Raw genomic sequence first — 18882 nt, forward strand, 5'->3', positions numbered from 1 at the left:
CAGCCTCTTGTTATTAAGAAATGTCTCCCCAGTTAGGAAGTAACATCAGTAAGCTCTAGGGATTGTCTAAACCAGCTGAGATCTCCTAGAAATACAGCAGCAGATCCAGACTCCCAAATAGTACTAAACCTACCCATCTGTAAAGATTATTGCCTTTACATTGTTTAATATGTCATAGAGTCATACAGTCTTTTGAGTTGGAAGGGACCTTCAAAGGTCATCTAGTCCAACTCCTCTGCAATGAACAGGGACACCTACACTAGAACAGGTGCTCACAGCCCCATCCAGCATGACCTTGAATGTTTCCAAGGACAGGGCTTCCACTACCTGTCTGGGCAACCTGTGCCAGTGTCTCACCACCCTTATTATAAAAGACTTCTTCCTTATGTCCAATCTAAATCTTCCCTTTTTTAGTTTGAAACCATTTCCCCTTGTCCTGTTACAACAGAACCTGCTAAAGTCTGTCCCCTTCTTTCTTGTAGCCCCCCTTTGGATACAGAAAAGCTGCTATCAGCTCACCTCAGAGCCTTCTCTTCTCCAGCTTTTCTTATCCTTCTTTGTGCCTCTTACCAAGTCCAGTTCCAGTTGGGCCTTGGCCTTCCTGATCCCATCCCTACAGAGTCTAGCAGTATCTCCACACTCCTCCCAGATTACCTGTCCCTACTTCCACTGCCTGTGCATTTTCTTGACCGTGCTGGTCTGATGCCTTCCTTTCATGACTTGCTACACCTGGGGATGGAGAGTTCTTGGGCCCTAACAAAAGCTTCCTTACAGATCTGCTGGCTCTGCTCTGCTCCCTTGTTGTGAAATGTGTTTTATCAAAGCTTATCACACTTTGGAAAAGGCAGATAAATAATCAATACTTACAAGTGAGTGATTTGGTAACCTGCCACTTACAAAAGTGGAACATCAGCATGACAATTACTTTGCCACTTGAGGATTTTATCTTAAGGTTCTAACAGTATGCAGAAGTACTAGAGCTGAGCATGTGCTCTTCAGTTCTAACCTCTATCCACTACTTCAGGAAGTGTGGAGTGGCTGTGACATGGCTCGTGGTGCTAACCAGAGGCTGAGGTGGCTGCGACCTTCAGGCATTGTCTGTGTGCAGTCTGGAGATGATGACAAGCCTCTGCTGTAAATGATTGAGTCCAGAGACATTTGAAGGGTTGATCTATGTTTGTGAGGTAGCAGGCAAATGTGCTCTGCAGTATCTCATGAGTGTGAAGGTGGATGACATAAGAAACAAAACCATGAAGATAACTATAAAAGCCATATATTAAAATAAGTAATATGACTACAGAAACATCACGACTTGAGAACTCTGTTCTTGCTAAAAGCTGTGGGAAATTGTGGAAGTATTAGGCTTATTTTTTTTTCTTCTCCCCTCCCCTCCAGAGTATGATCTGGGAATTTAACTTTCTGTATAAGCAGGGCTAACAGTACCATTGTGGTCTCCTACTTTACATTACACCTCAGTCTAGTGCATTCCAAATGCCTGTGGGGAATGCACAATTCTGTAATGAAATCTGTAAGTAGGTAATTCTTTTCTTGACTACTTTTTTTTTTTAATACATGGAATGAGAAAATCTAACAACAGGGCCAGACCAAAGAAGAAAGAAATATTCTACCAGACTTTGCAAACTGTAAGGCTCACACCAATGAAAATCTGCAGTCAAAGTAGATTTGGTGTATTTATGTTAATGCAGTGTTGTCATGTACTAGGTTTCCAGGCTGCCAGATGTTGTGCAAACAACCATCTTATGAAGTTCTACAAAAGCAATCTTCAGTGGCCCAGTTCTTATTTACAATCCACTAATAATTTGTGTAAAAGGCTAATGAAATTAACAATTTTTTTTTCCTTAAAAACTAGAATATATAGCAGAAAGTTAGGAGTTCCTCTCTAAAAGTATGTATACCCATAGAAGACCTCTGTCTTGAGATCACTGAATGCTTTTAAGTATCCTTGTTTTTCTTGCCGATTCCTTTTTCTCCTGGTTATCCTGGCATATTCACTGCTTGATGCTCTAGCAAGCCACATACAAATAACTGTCAGATACACCTCCAGATTCCTATGAACCTGGGAAAAGCTCCTGAAATTCCAGGAAGGAAACCCAAGCTCCTAAGCAAACCTAGCTTCAGAAGAATCGCAAGTTCTGTTGCACCTTTGCCTTCCAATCAGCAGTATATCATGCTGCCACTACTTAGCTTCCACTGTGTTTTTTAGCATATAGGCTTGGAAACAGAGAAGCTTTTGTTAATCATGCCGTCGTTCTTTTGGCTGCAGTGTTCTTGTTCTTTCAAGGGACTTTGAGCTGGAAGGACTCTCGGGAATCAAGCTCTCTCAATAGATCAGAGCCACAGTGCTGCATGCAGTCCATTCCAGGCCTGCTCACCCACAGCTGTCTGTTGCACAGTGGTAGTGCTCTGAAGGCCTACAAGGTCCTTCATGGTTACTGCTTACCTCTGTGTTTTTCTGTGTTGTCCATCTTGCAGAAGTGGAGTTTGTAATACCAAGGTCTGACTTGTGAGATGTTGGCGAATCTGTGAAAGCTGAAAGCAGACCTTGATCTCTCAACCTGTAATACATTCCCAATATAAAACTGGCTGTGCTGTGAAGTTACTACTGTTTAGCAGACCTTAATTTTTCACTCAAGCAAAACATTCTTTGCAGAGCTACTTGTATGTAAGATAACCCCAAGAATCCAGCCTGTATTGCAGCACTCATGAGAAGTGAAGCAAAGATAGAAAGTTGCTGCTGAAGTCTCTCACTGGCTACCTTCTGGTGTACATCCACTGACTCAACTAGTAAGTAACTGAATGTCAAGGTTTTGCTGGCATTCGTGCAGAGTAAGAGGGGCAGGTTCAGAGACATATCTCAGCTTGGAGTTACCAAACAGAAACTGAGCTGGGAAGGGAGAATCATCCACCTATGGCAAACGATTTTTAGCTGCTGTTTGAATGTGCTGCTCTCAGGGTTATAAAAACAGTTTGGAATGCCATTTGGCCAGCAGAACCACTGGAAGATCAGCTCTAGTAAAGTTTGTATCAAGTTTCTTAGAAAGGTGACAAACATCAGAATTTTTAAACAGAACTGAACATTAAACAATGCATGAAATGAGCATCTGCATTAATTGAGAAGATGCTGTAAACCAGCTGCTAATCTTTTTGTCACTTACTCAAATGGCTCACAAATTTGGACTATCAAACTAGAATTAACTCTTGTTTTCACTCATGATTAAGCAACCAAATACTTAGAGTAGCTATAATACGGCTTATAATGAAGTGACCATGGTGAAGATCTCATTTGAAGCTCAATTACAGAAATTTACACATGAGTGAGGACAAGTGCAATATCCACTAACGTTTGATGGCTTTTTATATGAGGAGATCAAGCGGTTTTGTGGTGCTAATTATTTAATCCTATTGACAGTCTCCTTTAGATGGATGTCAGTAGGTAGTCTGACTGGAGAGCCTGGAACTGGGACAGGTTTAACCATTGGATGCAGTCAATGGCGGCATGCAGTGCAGATCAGGTAGCTGTCTACAGAGGGAGTGACGGACTGAAATCCTTGGCACACCAATACCCTCAGCAGGAGGGTTCCCCCTGCTGCTGGAGTCCCTTAATCCCTTCCGTCCTGCTTATGTGAATCCCAAGTAATAAGTTTGGAGATGTCCTGAATTTAGTCAGTGCAACAGCTGACCTAGAATTTGTACTTTTGTATGAAATTATTGTTCATTTTGCTTTTCTCTATAAAGTAGTGACCTCTAAAATACTCCTTTTAGTGTGAAGTCACTTTACTGAATGGATGTAGATCAAAGTTTTTGTCTATACTTTCTTCTGGCATCTCATCTACTTTCTGACAATTTCATAGATGGTTATTTAGACTTCTAGACCACTAAAGATTACTTTAAGGAAAGATAACTTTAGTCTTTGGCAACAAGTAAAGGCTACTGTCTCTGCGGTACTCTACCTTTGAAGTGCCTTCTCTTCCCAGTTAAAAACTCATTCAGTTAGATGCTTTTGTCTTCAACTGGAGAACTGGCATAGTAGACTACTGTGTGAAAACAAAATGCTAGCCCGTAACTGAAGAAAATTTGTTGTAACCTTCTAGTCACGTTCAAAGATCCTGTAGTGAAGTCAGAGGCGTCAGAATTGCTTTTGTAAAAGGATATATGTATATACAGTATGTGATTTTATATAGTATATGCTAAATCTGTTTTTTTCCCCTACTGTTCATCTTATTGCCGAGAAATAGTAAAACAGATTACAGTTTTTGAAAAATACTTCTGTTTCACACTTTATGCCCTAAAGATAGTAAAATGTTTTTCTATTAATACTGTAGAGCTATGCCTGCAAACTGTTAAATCTGTGGAAAGTACAGCTGGTCCTGACTGGAAGTTACTATTTTTTTTTTTTTTTAAGATCCTTAAAAGAAGGGAGTGAGAGGATTGATTCCTGCATAGCATAAGGAGTGAGTTCACATACTTGCATGCATAACTGCCAAAATAGTTCCCTTGAACTTGAGCAAATAAGTCTGGGGGGAGTGTTTGACAAGTTTATACTGTAGCCAACAGTTTTCTGCGAGCATCTTAGCCCTGATATTTGGTTTTGAATTTTTAAGTGAAGTGCAGAGCTTTGTAGTGAAGAGCAGAGTTCCTTTCCATGGTTAGAAAAGCCAGAGGAGGTTCATTCTGTGCATGGTGATTCACTGCCACCTTTTTGTCTAAATACCATGGGAATTCCATTTTTTCAGTGTAAATACAGGTTCATGATAACGTTTCATTTCTGGATTTGGGGTGCATTAAAAAGAGTGTGGCCAGCAAATTGAGGGAGGTGATCCTCCCCTTCTGCTCTGCCCTGGTGAGGCTACATCTAGAATACTGTATCTAGTTCTGGGCTCCACAGTTCAAAAAAGACAGGGATCGCCTAGAAGTAGTCCAGCAGAGGGACACAAAGATGATAAAAGGCCTGGAGCATATCCCATATGAGGAAAGACTGAGGAACCGGGATCTGTTCAGCCCAGGGAAAAGAAGACTGAGAGGGGATCTGATTAATGGTTATAAATATCTAAAGGGAGGTGGGAGACAAACTGATGAGGCCAGGCTCTTCTCGTTGCTGCGTAGTGATAGGACAAGGAACAGTGGCTTAAAACTTGAGCACAGGAAGTTTTGTACTAGCATGTGGGAAGAACTTCTTTACGGTAAGGGTGATGGTGCAGTGGAACAGGCTGCCTAGAGAGGTTGTGGAGTCTCCTTCTATGGAGATATTCAAGACCCATCTGGATGCCTGCCTGTGCAACCGGTTGTAGGAAACCTGTTTTAGCTTAGCAGGGGGGTTGGACTCGATGATCTGTTGTGGTCCCTTCCAGCCCCTGCAATTCTGCGATTCTGTGATTTCTTCTGCCATGACTAGGTAACACCTGAAAAGCAGGACTGCAATGAATCTATGCTTTTCCATCACAGGTTTGCAAGTTCACTGAATGTCCTTTGGGGTGTTTTTGTACTTGTTATAGTTCTGCAACTGATTTGCCATCTGAATCCAGACTGGATCTGCTGTTTGAGTAACATTTCTTTAGACACAGTTTGGTAAGTTGCTATGTGATTTCTTGCTGTTTTCTGAGTGTGGCCTTCAGTCCTTCTCCTTCCACCCAGTGCGTGGTCTCGCAGTTACTTAGATTCTGGAGTCCTGGACCCGGAAGCATTTGCTAGTTCCTTTAAAAACAACCAGCTTTTCCCTTCCCTTCCCCTTGGCTGGTTGTAACAGCAAGGCTAAATAAGGTCAGATTATCCACAGGCATCTGTGTCCTTTTTCACTGCTCTTCAGCCGTCTCCTGATATCCAAGTAATTTTTTATTATCCCGAGCCCCATTTCAGCCGAGTGTGACAGAAGGATATAGATTGCAAATATAATGGTGTCCTTGAGAGCTTATCAAGACTGAAGTCACTGAAGGAGCTAAATAGGCAACTACTGTTAAATAAATGGGAGACTTTTCATGTACAGATCTGCCTGAAAACTTAAGGCCTGTACAACAGAAGACACAGTGCACAAAGAAGAGGAAAGCCTTTTTCATAGCAGGCGTGTAACAGGAGTAGGAATTGCAGAAGTGTTGTGATTAGTGCAGCAAATGGCTTGAATCTGCCACAGGCAGTCATGAACCTGGTAGATGTATCTGTTACTTGTGAGAGTGCCAAGGACCTGAAGAAAATGGATAGTCTCATCACGTTAAGGGTATTTCCAGAGATTGCTGCAGAATGGGAAGGTGCTTTTTTGCTCAGGAAGAAATGATTGTGTTTTCTGTAGGAACTATGTGAGAAATGGTCAAACAGCTCTTGCCTGAAAACCTCAGGAAAACTTTGCCAGGGGACAGCAAGGATGTCAAACTGGAAATTAAGCAGAAATTCCATAGCGAGGGTCTCAAGAATCAGGGTATGCAGCTTGGATTAAGCTATTATTAGTTCCTTATTTTTCCTACGTTTATTCACAGCATATGAGAAATGCACTTTGTATTTGGAATTGAAACTTGGAAAGTAGAGTTCTATTTGGGAGTGAGTTTTGTGCTTAATAAACTGCTAGCTGTGTGGATAGAGTTGCTGTGGGATTTGAAACATTCCTTTATCTTTACGGGGTATCTACTGTGAACATGAATTTGAGTTGGGATTGGTTGGTGTATGTATTATTATGCCTGTGGCAAGTATGCAGAACTCCATTTGGGTTTTGTTTGCTGTTATTTCTTTCCTTCAAGAGTAAATAAATATACATATATATATATATATATATATAAAAGAGATCTATAAATCTTGTTCTCTGGCTGCCGTTTCAAGAGGAGGGGGAGGTAGGAAAAGGTCTAAGAAGAAAATTTTCAACTAAACTATATAGTTGTCCAAGCACTACTTCCATTAAATCATTGTCCCTAATGGTTTCTCCCTCTTTTCGACGGGGAATCAGGATGCTTTGGACAAACTAAAGAAAGCATTTTCCAGAAATTTGACTTTTTTTCTGTGGACAGTCTAGCTCCTTTCTCTTCCAGATGTCATGAAGCATTAAATACCGCTTATGATTGGGCAGTGGTAGCTCATGTGCTTTGGGCCCTCTTGTCTTACGGACTAGGAGAGCTGAGGTGGCTGAGGAGCGTGTTGATCATTCCTGAAACTGAGCTGCTGCCACGTTTACTACCACCTGGAGCTGTGGTTGGAAAAGTTCAGGAACTTGCGCTGTTCAAAGGGTCCAAAGCTGCAGTTCTGGCAATTCATAGTCTGAAGCCTGTCTGGAAGAGTAAGGCTGTGCTGAGAGGTTATCCATATTAGAAATTTTAGGAGGAAATAATTCTGAAGCCTTAATTTTCAGCAATGACAAAGGGTATTTGAATGGTTGGCCAGAAACTTTATAGTCTCCAAATTTAGACTACAAATCACAGGAACCATAGAACATCCTGAGTTGGAAGAGACTCAAAAGTGTCATTGAGTCCAACTCCTGGCTCCACCCACGACCACCCAAAACTCAAACTCTTTGTCTGAGAGCATTGTCCAAAGTCTTCTTGAACTCCAGCAGCTTGGGACGTGACCACTGCCCTGGGGAGCCTGATCCAGCCTCTGATGAAGAACCTTTTCCTAACACCCAACCTGACCCTCCCTGACAGCTCTGTGCCGTTCCCTGGGGCCCTGTTCCTGTCACAGAGAGCAGAGCTCAGCACTGCCCATCCTCTCCCCGTGAGGAGCTGCAGCTGCCATGAGGCCTCCCCTCAGCCTCCTTTCTAGGTCAAACAAACCCAGGGAAATATGAAGAATTGGGCACCTCTTTATGTCTAAGTGTTACGACCATACTGTCTCAGCAGCAGTTTGGCTAGGTATGTCAAATGCTAATATAGACATCTTGCTTTGGTGACAGTTGTGGAATTTGTTCTTGATGTATTTGTTTTGATGCTTTTGTTTAAAGACTTGGGGTATGGCACTGTCTCAGACCTTGTGGTTACTGAATTATGTAGCTGAAATCAGTCTGCCTGAAAACTCCAGCACAGAAGTTTCTCTTTGAAGTTTTGTAAAAAAATTGAGGGTCTCAGATGTCTTGGCTGTGGGTTTTGCATTGCCGGTGTTGTTGAGCACAGCAGCTATTTCAGGGTAATTTATCACCTGTTTTTCTACAAAGTAATGGTTCACCTTTTCTTTCCAACCTTGGATTCTCTTCAGAAAATGTGGTAGGTGAATACATCAGTGATACATTCTACTTCCTACTTAACTGAAAACTACGGGTATAATAAGTATAAATAAAAATTAAAAAACGCAAGAGAGGAACTTGCGGGAATTTGCTTTGGGAGGACACTAAATCAAGCATGAGTTACTATTGCTGTGTTTAAGGCTGTTTATATGCACTCTGAGTGATGGAATATGGCTTTGCTACAGCTGTGTTTCGTTTTTACCCTGGAAAAAGGATCCCTTCCGCATTAATGCTGATGCTACTCGTCCTCATTTGGTGTATATTTTTTTCTTTTTTTCCCTGTATTTCTTCTGTTGTCCCTGACTTTGTCCTGGCTTCATAAAACTGCCCAAGTTGATGTATCAATCCATGTGGGTACGTAGAAAGACTGCCTGCTACTGTGATATCCAGGTCTGTCAACATCTCAAAACCCAGGAGCTGTAAACGCATCTTCTGTGTTTGGCATAGAAGTAAGGAAAGAAGGAGAAGTTTACTCAAAAGTCCTTAAGTTAAAGAGCTGGTTTCTTTTCTGTTGTTCTCCTGTGAGTGGTCCACGGATGGCATAATGGCATGTTGGCAGTGCTCCATGTTTACCTCCCTGCAGTCAGCCAGGCTTTCGTTTTCAGGAGACTTTCTAGTCTATGATGCATTGCAGAAAATGAAGTCACGTTAATCTGAAAAAAAAAAAAAGGAAAAAACCAAACAAACAGCTAAATTTATTCTGGGCTGATGACAGCGCAAGACTGAATTGTTGCTTGCCTTGAGCAATGTAGTGGAAGCATCTGCATTACTCTAGCTAAGGGCAGCATTCTCTTCTCCCTGCCATGAAGAGTTGCTGTGCAGTGAAGTAAAAAAATATGAAGTACTTGGGATCAAATGAGATTCTATAATCGCTTCTTAACCACATTTTGATGTTATTGTTAGTATTTAGTGTTATGAATGATTGTGCAAGTGCTATGAAATAGATGTGGTCTATGTCCTGAGGAGCTTTATAATGAAAGCCATATGATGGAGAGTTGTATAGTAAGAAATGCAATTCATGTTCCTTTTGAACCTAATTTCATATAAATTGTGCTAACTAGAGGATCTGTTAGTTACAGTGTTTTCTTTTCTGAATTTGACTTTTGCAGCTTTAAAATTACTTTAATGAAGGTCTCTTATGTTTCCTATTCTCACAAAGGCACCAACTCACTTCATGTCTCTCTATTCGCCTTTTCCTTCTCCAGGTGTTTCCTGACTCTTTGTATGCCTATCTTTGCCCACTTTGGTTCTCTAGATCCCAAATTCTCCAAACCTTGTGCCGCGTTCATTATCCCTGTCTACCTTGGATTCTTCACTTACAGGCTTCCCAGAGCAACCTGTACTGCTACTAAAGTGTCTTTAACCTTCGTAAGATATTTCCCTAATGTTTGCAATCTTCTGTTCGTTTCTTCTCTCAGCGAAAGTCAAGTCCAAGTGTGGTGCCACCTTCTTCCCCTGTGCCAGTGGAATCCACTGCATCATTGGCCGCTTCAGGTGCAACGGCTTCGAGGACTGTCCTGATGGGAGCGATGAGGAAAATTGCAGTAAGTACCTGTCTACTTCCCAGTGAAGGCATTTTGTTTTCTTTCAGCTAATCACAGACAGGAAGCGCTAGTTAGTCTTTAGTTTGAGTCAGATAACCTAGATGATCTGTGTGCCTTTTTATTTTTTTTCTTTGATAGAATCTCTCATTAGCATCAAACGCTGGTAGTGTTAATAACAGTCAAATCTGCCTCAGCAGGAAATGTAAGCTTTAGTACTCCTCTCAGAAGAGTCTCTTCAACCTTAGTGTTGTCAGACGCAGGCACTGCCTCCTGTGGCTTGTTACAGGGTGTATTTTCATGGTTGTTGGTTCAGTAGCTCAGATGAGAGCTCTGCAAAAGAACGCTTGTCTCTACAACAAGCAGTTCAAGAGTGTTGATAGGGTGACATCCAACTTCTTTGCAAACCACTGCATTTTAAAATGGCAGGGTGGCCTAACTAAGGCAGGCAAGGTTTCACTTGCTTTTGTCTCAGTTTTGGTTGTGTCCAGTTTCTATCCATACATACACAAACACTGTGTTCTCTTCATTAGTATGTTCTCCAGCTTTTCCTCGTTGCTGTATTTATTTATTTATATTTTGTTTTGCCAAGCTAAGTGGGTGATTTCTTCAGCAGAGTTTTCCTTCTGACTGACTAAGATGTGTTGCCAGTCGTTGCTACCGCCTGTTCTGCTGGCAGGTCAGCACCAGTCTCAAATTTTTTCCTCTTATTGCTGTCAGAGATAGAGAATCGCACGTGGCATTTACATCACAAAAAGAGGCCTTGTTTAAAAAATACATATATACTTACGGATCCAATCAACTACAATGATTTTTTTTAATAAAGTCCAGCTCAGTTTTGTTTTGTACGTAATGCCTGCATGTTACGTTAAGACTCAATTGTAATTTTGGGATTAGATTTAAGCTGCATGTTTGCTTTGAACAGATTCTCTGTATTTCAATGTAATATGCATTTGTCAAATATTACAAATGAGACTTAAAATTGTTTAATTTTTATTTGCTTATTTCTTGTTGCCAAAGAAGATTGTTTGTTCATCAGCGCGTTTAGGCTTCTCTATTTATACATGTTCTCAAACAACAAAAGAAGCCAGTAAAGGGTTATTTAGTGAAACAGAATCTTTAAAGGAGGAGCAGGTTCTCAAAGTCAGAAATGCCTGCCAATGCATGAGTTTGAGCCCCTGAGCAGTTCCGCATCTTGCAGCAAAGTCACGGCAGAGGTATCATTTGAAGTATGACTTGATGTGGGCTAAAACCCTGTTGTGTGGCTGCATAGATCTGTTGTATCTGTAAATCTAGCAGGGATTTATCATAGTGGTAGGGAAAGGTTATGTTCGATCCAGCAGCCCTGCTGCTATTATCAGGAGCTGTTAAAAGCCCTGATGTTGCGTGGGTCTGTAGGCGGAAGCCTGCAGCAAATAGTCGCTCATTCTCTTGTTGGAGCAGGCTGGGCTTTTCCTTTTAATGTCATTTAAAGGTCAGGAGGAGGACAACAGACACCAGCTTTCGAAAATAACAAAAGGGGAGATCTTTACAGAGATCTATCACTGTCTGCTTCTCCGAGGACTTGCCTTTCTTGTTTGTGTGCCTCCCTCGTGTTGAGATCTCTATGGCAGCATGAACATCCTTTAAAGGTGCCACCTGTTGTTGGTCAAGAGTCTGCTTTGGCTCCTGGGAGGGCTGTGGCTGGGTGATAGCACCTCTGCAGAGAGGACGAAGTTAGTGAAAGAAGATTGAAGGCTAAGAAAATGATTTTATTGTCTTTGGGTTATGCTTAAACAAATGGACTAGAAAGAGGTTTTGATGAATGTTCTTTGAATATCCTTGAGGTAGTGGGCTGACAAATGGCAGCTTTCACTTTAAAGCACACCACCTTGGAGATAGCTACGAATTCCTTGATTTCCCATGTGCTTGTGGCATGTAGCTCTAACAAGGCCTTACAGCTGATAATAGGCTGCTGATCTTCCTTTTCCTCTATGCCATCGAAGCATGCGTGTGGTATTTTCCAGCACATCTAAGTGTCTAGTCACAGCTTTGCTTAAGTAGAGAAACAGTGCTTTAGGTCCCAAAGTGACTTGCAAAATTGACATGCTATGCAGGTAAGCAACAGCTCCAGACCCAAAGAGATTTTGCATGTTCGTAATAAGTGTGCTTTTGGGGAGCTGGAGGAATTGCCCAGATGTAGGGAGTGTTTGTTATGTATACTGGTATACTGCAGATTATACGCATAGCAGACTTTAAAGTTCTTTCTTTCTTTCTTTCTTTCTTTCTTTCTTTCTTTTTTTTTTTTTTTTGAAAGACTCTTTAAGGGCAGCTCTTACTTTAAAGAATAAAAAATAGGAAGCCAGTTAGTATTTGGGAACTGTAATTCCCTTTGTTATTGTGGCGGAGAATCACTTTGAAGCAGACAAGGCATCTAAACAGCTTTTTAAGATTTTCAATTGGAATGCTGCATTCAGTTTCAGTCACCGCATTACCAAAAATTGGCAGGAGTTCAGAGAAGAGTGACAAAAATTATTAAGGGACAGAGAGATTGATTCATGAGAAGATATAAATTATGCATATCTCAGCTAAGACGTGACTACGTAGGAAGATAAGGCTGTACGTGAAGGGTGCAAACGTTGTACAGGGGGGGAGGGATTATGTAGTTATGTATCCTGAGGTATAGCTAAGAGTAGAGGGATGAAATTAGGAACGAGAAAACAAGATGAATATCAAGGAAATCTCCTTAGCAGTGTGACACATTGAATCTGTGATGTAATCTCCTAGAAATGGAGAAAACTATGCTGCTTGAGGCTTTTAAATGAGACCATATGCAGCAGCAGATATGCTGTAAGATGCTAGGTTTAAGGTGAGTGAAAAGACTGCTCTTCCCAAATGAGTCTGCTTAAATACTGTTCTGCTTTTGCTGAGTGTGCATTCACCTAACTCACAGGGCCTTATTTTGTGAAAGGATTTTCTGAGTGCACTTTAACTGTAAAAATGAATTTCAAGTTCAAACACTGAGAATTTGAGCAATGCCAACATTACCATTGTATCAATTAAAAAAAAATAGGTGGAGATGGGCAAGTTGGAAAAAAACAGAACTGGTGGTGAATTAAACACTGTGTTGCAGTTCTGAGCTTGTATTGCTGGCTTGTAAAACCTGAGCTAAACTGACTTGGTTATAATGGGAACCAATAGGCAGTATTTATTGTAGGCAGTGCTACCCTCCATACATCTTTGAAGAGGGTAAAAGCTGAGCACCTAACAGAGATTGTGATGGGGGCTCTCAGGAAAGAGAACAGAAGGATTACTACAACTGAGGGTAGGCTAAATCTCTGCTAATTCTAGTGAATCTTGTATAAGTTAGAAATTTCATCTCTGTCTGCTTGAAGAGGCAAGGTGTGTTTGCCATGTTACTTCCGCATAGACAGTGAAGTGACCAGCTGCTGAGCTGTGACCTATTGTTGTTAATTACCTAAAGGCTGTTTCCCTGGCTGAGTTAGAGAATATCTAATGAAAGATCTCACTTTTTCTTTCCACAGCAGCCAATCCTTTGCTTTGCTCTACTGCCCGATTCCACTGTAAAAATGGTCTTTGCATTGATAAAAGCTTCGTGTGTGACAGTCAAAATAACTGTCAAGACAACAGTGATGAAGAAAGCTGTGAAAGTCCTCAAGGTAGGAATAGATTTTTTTCTTTTCTATTAAGCAGCATTATACCAAGTCCAATTAATGTGTTAAAGACGTAGAAAATATGTTTCTGTTGTTGCACTATGTTGACTAGAGCTGTGGTTTCCTAATCCTGCAGTTAATGAGAGTGAAACGTGTAGTATGCGTGCGCGTGCATTTCAGTATCAGTGCTCAAAAGACTGGTATCTTTTTTAAATTAATAAAAAATGCAGTTTTGCTAGCAGTTTGTGATCTGTGATCCAGGGCTCACTGAAGTTGCTGGGGATTCATTTAGTGACTTCCAAGAGAGATGGGTTGGACCCAAAGAGATCAGTAATAACGTTTGTTTGAGGAAGTTTGGTGGTCTGTCCATTTACCAGATGAGTAAGTCTGCATAGGCTTAAAGCTTTAGGTCCTCTTTGCTCTATTACTTTCTGCAGGGTATGTTTCACTGTGTGACAAGTCTACCGTGAAAGAATGTATTCCTAGCCTTCCCTGTTTCAGTATTAAGAGAACAATATGAAGTCAGGGAAGAAATTTTTATTACTGTTTGAAAATCGTGTATTTGAGTCTTAGGAGACTCTCAAAACACTATCTCTGTCTTTTTTTTTTCTTTTCAACTTTTTCTATAACTACACATTTACACATATAACTCTCACATTTGTTTTTCATAAATTAATACCATGGTATTTTATAAAACAAGTGACTTGAAGTTGACAAGTGACGTGTATCAGGCATCAGCTGCTAAACCTTTTCATGTCCAGGTTGCTACTAAGAGACCAGAGCAGGAAAAAATGAAAGTCTGGTTGGATGTTTGCTTGGAAATTGCACTGTGCTTGGGCCTATAGAGAACAGGGCACATGGAGAGATAAAGGATGGTGTGAAAGAAAATGAAATCTGAGAAATTGAAGGAGAATGACTTCGATATTTAGCTGTACTGATGATTTAGTCCTTCATGAAAGAGAAAGTAATTCTGAGCTCAACATGGTGATAAATATTCTTGACAACTCATAAGGGAAGAGGGAAAACAAGCAGCAGCAGTGTCAACAAAAAAGAGTTTACAGCAACAGTATGTGATGATGTGTTCTGTGTGGTTTCTCTGCTTAACCTATGAGCTCTTTCCTTTGGCTCAAGATGTAAAAGCTGAACGGGTCATCCTCATACTTGCCAGGGCTGTGTCATGTCCTGGGAACATAGATCTCCCTGGATGGAGCCCCAGAGAGGGGGTTGGCCTGCTCTGGTGTTGCGGTTGTCTTGGGGAAGGAGAGGAAAAAGGGCCTTTTCAGGGTCTAGTGCTCTCTATTGCTGCTGCAGTAGTGCTGCTGTGTTGAGGGGTGAATTGTTTTTCACTACAGGCCTAAGGCAGCCTAGTAAGATTAATGCATGTGGTAAGGTTTTTTGTTGGGTTTTTCTTTTTTTGGCATCTGAAGCTTAAAGCAGCAGTGTTCTTTTCCAAGGTTGGGATGGCTGCTTCCTCTGCAGATTAATTGGCTGGATTGCCTCCAGGTTGTTTGTTGTCATGACAATCTGCTTTTGGAAGTGACTGTCAGGCTCAGGAGAAGAAAAGAGCTGTATTTCATGAAGCTGTTACTTTGTCTTTATCTTTGGTCCTTCTGGAAAAGTCAGATTAGTACGGGGAGTTAAGCAGAGTAATTCTACCTCTTTCTATGCATGAAAGAGCCCTGGACAAGGAAAGAGGAACTCTCTTTTATTAGATTACAGCAGCAAGGATTTGTTTTTATTAATATATATTTATATGTGCTAAAAAAAGAAGTCCAAGTACAAGATTGGGAATAAGGAGTGAAATTCTGATTGTAGTGTATGTGTGTGATTGTCCTATGACAATTCAGGGAAGCTCTTGAACTGCCATTTCCCCATCTGTCAATAAGTGATGCTTGTACACCTGTCTTTCACAGCGAGGATTAAACAGTGTAATGTGCTCAGCTCCCCATCAGAATGTAAATGAAGATTCCCTCTGGAGTTTGCAGCTATGGGTATGTCAGTCCTGGCTCCCAAACACAGCAAATACTTTGTGTTAATTGAGATTTAGTGGCTACAGTGGACAGAGTCTTTCATTTCTCAGAATTCTTTCGATAGCAGATCTAATTAGCGTAATTATGATGAGTTTCTTGTTAACACAGCACCCAGCAATCCTGGTCATTAACTAGAACTCAAGTGTTCTGGGTATTTAGGGACAGAGCAAAGCACATCTGTAGGGCATTGTAAAATCAAGATAGAGGATTTTCTTTCCACTAGCCGTGTCATCATGTCAAATGTAGTAGTTTTAATTCAGTGTAATTGAGTGCAGTCTGACACAGGAGATTGCCCTTGTGTGCTATTTCCCTATCTAAAAAAATTGTTGATTTAGCAATCACTAAGCTTCTGAACCTCTCCCTGTAGTATGATATTGTCATTATCACCATTTAACAGATGGGGAAGAAAAGGCACAGATCAGCTAAACAAAATGATCCCAGAGTAACATCCTGGCTGGTAGGAGTAGAGCTTCATCTTTGCTTGTCTGCTTCAGGGGAATGTTGTGAGACTTAATCAATGTTTGCAAACTGTTTTGAGATACTAAGATAACATGTGGAATAGAAGTGTGAATTATTAATTGGTACTTTGCTCTCCTTCTGCTCTTGGGTATACTGACAAGCTTTTTAAATTAACACCTCTTCCTACTCCTCCGTGAACTTCAAAGGCCTCCTTTATCCTGCTGTCATTACTGGAAAGCTGTGGTAGCAAATCTGTTCGGTTTGCATCACATACTCCTTCACGCATAAAGATCCTTTCGATCAAGAATGGTCACTCTGCAGACCAGGAAAAGAGAATGTAATCCCCTCCTGAAAAATGCATTGACCTGGCTTTGACCTGAGGCATGTCCTTGACAAGTAGCGGCTTTTGCGATGAGCCTGAAGTCACGAGTTTTTAAAGATTCATTTTAGTCCTAAAAAGGAGTGGGTTCATTTGGGGATGAGGCTGGAGAGAGGTACCACAAGATTTAGGTACAAAAATGGGAGGAAGGTCCCATTTTCTGAAAGCAAGTTTCTGCTCTTCTTTCTCTTTACTACTTGTAAGCCAGTGTTGAACGTCTTATAAAGGTTTGTACTTCATGAGGAAAGGGACAGTGTAAAAGCTAAGACCATGACAATCTAGAAGCAAGTCAAGTAATTCTACTCTCGTTCCCAACAGTAATTATTTGTAGACCTTGTAGCTGCTGTGGTAGTCTTCCAAGTTGTTCCTTTAATCCATCCCCAACTACACTCTGGTCATCTTTGAGTTCCAGCGCTGAAGTGGAATGGCCAGACTTTTCCTTTAGTCTAGTCTATGATATATTTACCCAGGTAACCACCTGAGATTAGTACTGGATGGAAGATGTAATTGCTTGCGTTATCCACACTGTCACGTATATGTAACTCATGCAGAATTGGTCTTTCTAGGGCTTTGTTCTAGTTCTGTTCAGTGGGTCTTAATACAGGAAGGTCCCTCCCACCCATCTGCTTTTTTCCTCTGATTGCCTGGGGTCTCTCCCATGCGTTGAGTTAACTGATGGTGGTAACTCTTCCATGCAGCAACTTTGGCCTGCCAGTGCTGGGGGGATTTCCTGCTCTGATAGCAGTCCACTGAACTGCAAGGGAATTCCTTGTTCTTAGTATTTTTCAACAGCTGTGTAATTTTTTTTTCAGCTCTAGGACTGTACTTAATTTATTCCCTTAATGGCTTCTTATCTAAATGTGTTTTCGCAGTGCTTCTTCCTTCAGCTTCTCCTCCATTTTGTGCTTTTTAGTCTAGAAAGGTTTACCACAGACAAAAGCATACTGGCTGTTTTAATTCAAACTCCTCTTCCTTTCATGGCCCTTCTTTTCTTTCCCACTAAGGTTGCAAAAATCCTCTTTGTTAGCTTTAACCCCGTTGCCTAGGAAAAGAGTGCTTTATTGCTGCAAGTCTATATTCACTCTGGCTGAGCTAGCTTCAGGGATGTTGCTCCAATTGTCACTCTGCAGTTGTTAGTAAACAGTGTCAATGTGGTCAAGTTGCAAAACCTGAAAAGTGTAAGTGTCCCAAAGCTGATTCCTGTTCTACATTTCTACAGTGTATTTGGTAATGGCCACAGTTGCGCGTGTGGGTACTTCCTTTTTCACGTTTGCGTAGTTTTCATTGAATTTTTATTAGGATTTGATATCCTGCAGTATTCTAAAACAAATTTAGAAGTATACATAGTTGTCAGCTGGTGTTTTCTTTCTGGCGTATATAAATTGCTTGCATGAAGACGGGCAGCATAGTGAATCATTGAAAAATCTGACCCTGTGTCAAACAAACTGACAGCCAAATGGTACAGACATACTCTAAATTTCAGTGAAATACCACAATACCTGATTTATAAAGCATAAAGAGCTCCCAGAACATCCCACTCCACGTGGAGCTTGTAGTCAGCCCTTTGCACGTGGCAAACTGAAATTCTGATATTCCCAAGTGCTCTGGTATCACTTAGACTTCCCAAAGGCTTGTAGCCTTAGCCTGGCCGTGCACATTTCCTTGTATCAAGTCTTTCTTTGACTCTTTGACTCAGCCTGCAAGCTGAAGCTCCACTGGCAATTATTGTGCATCAGCTTAGCCAATTCAGCCTACACCTGGAACTTAATACTCAGAGGCAGTCTGAACAGAAGAAAGGATACAAATAAAATGTCACCGAATGTTTTATTAAAAAGAGGCTATGCCTGGGCAAATCTAGCTTTCTAATACCTTTGCTTTCTTAACACTTGCTAGATGGAGGTGTTTCTGTCAACTATGAATTGCCTCTTCCATTCCTCTGTTCCCTGATCAACCTCAGGATTCTTTTCCTTTTTTGGCTTCGTAAGATTGTGTTTGAGAGGGTTTTTATCAAGAGACAAATCGACACGTGTATAGAGACTAAAAGTTAAGATGGGCAGCTGGTACTAGTGTGTACACAGCTATAATGTAGTGGTAGACAAATGGTGAGTTCAGGTCTGCAAATGAAAAAGAAATTTGCTTAATAGAATGCTGGTGTGTCTGGAAGATATCATGGCTCTTCGTCTATCTCCATTCCACCCTGCTTTGGTAGGCTGAAGATGAAAGCAGTTACAGCATCAGATGACTTGGCTAGTGTAAAAATCAGTTGTATGACCTTGATTAAATCGTAGACAAGGTATTGCATCACTCAGGGCTCACCATGTTAAAGATGATAAGGATGGGCACCTGGTCCTGGGTCTGCAGCTCATATGATGCCTGTTCTGAGATTACTTGAAGCAGAGATTACTTGAGGATGCTGTATAAGCCCTCTCTAAAGGCGCAGTTTACTCTGATGATGGAAGCGCCATTTTTACAGTAGTGCATCACTGCACTCCTGCTGTAATCTGGTGGTTGTTTTCTTGTTCGGTTTGTTTTTGTATTGTTTTTTTTTTTTTTGGTAGCTGGGTCTGCAGTTGGGGTTCTCAAACCACTTACAAAAAGAGTTAGAAGC

General features: G+C 41.1%; 1 protein-coding gene across 1 annotated transcript in view; it reads left to right on the forward strand.

The window, feature by feature from the left end:
* The window catches only part of LDLRAD3 (low density lipoprotein receptor class A domain containing 3), a 194593-nt gene that overhangs the window by 131178 nt on the left and 44533 nt on the right, over positions 1-18882 (forward strand). Inside the window, exons 3-4 of the mRNA XM_021402158.1 lie at positions 9631-9756; positions 13278-13412. Of these exons, the coding sequence (XP_021257833.1) occupies positions 9631-9756; positions 13278-13412 (261 nt within the window). The remainder of the gene's footprint in view (positions 1-9630; positions 9757-13277; positions 13413-18882) is intronic.

The sequence above is a fragment of the Numida meleagris genome, chromosome 6, assembly GCF_002078875.1.
Source record: "Numida meleagris isolate 19003 breed g44 Domestic line chromosome 6, NumMel1.0, whole genome shotgun sequence".
In the NCBI taxonomy this organism is placed as follows: Eukaryota; Metazoa; Chordata; class Aves; order Galliformes; family Numididae; genus Numida; species Numida meleagris.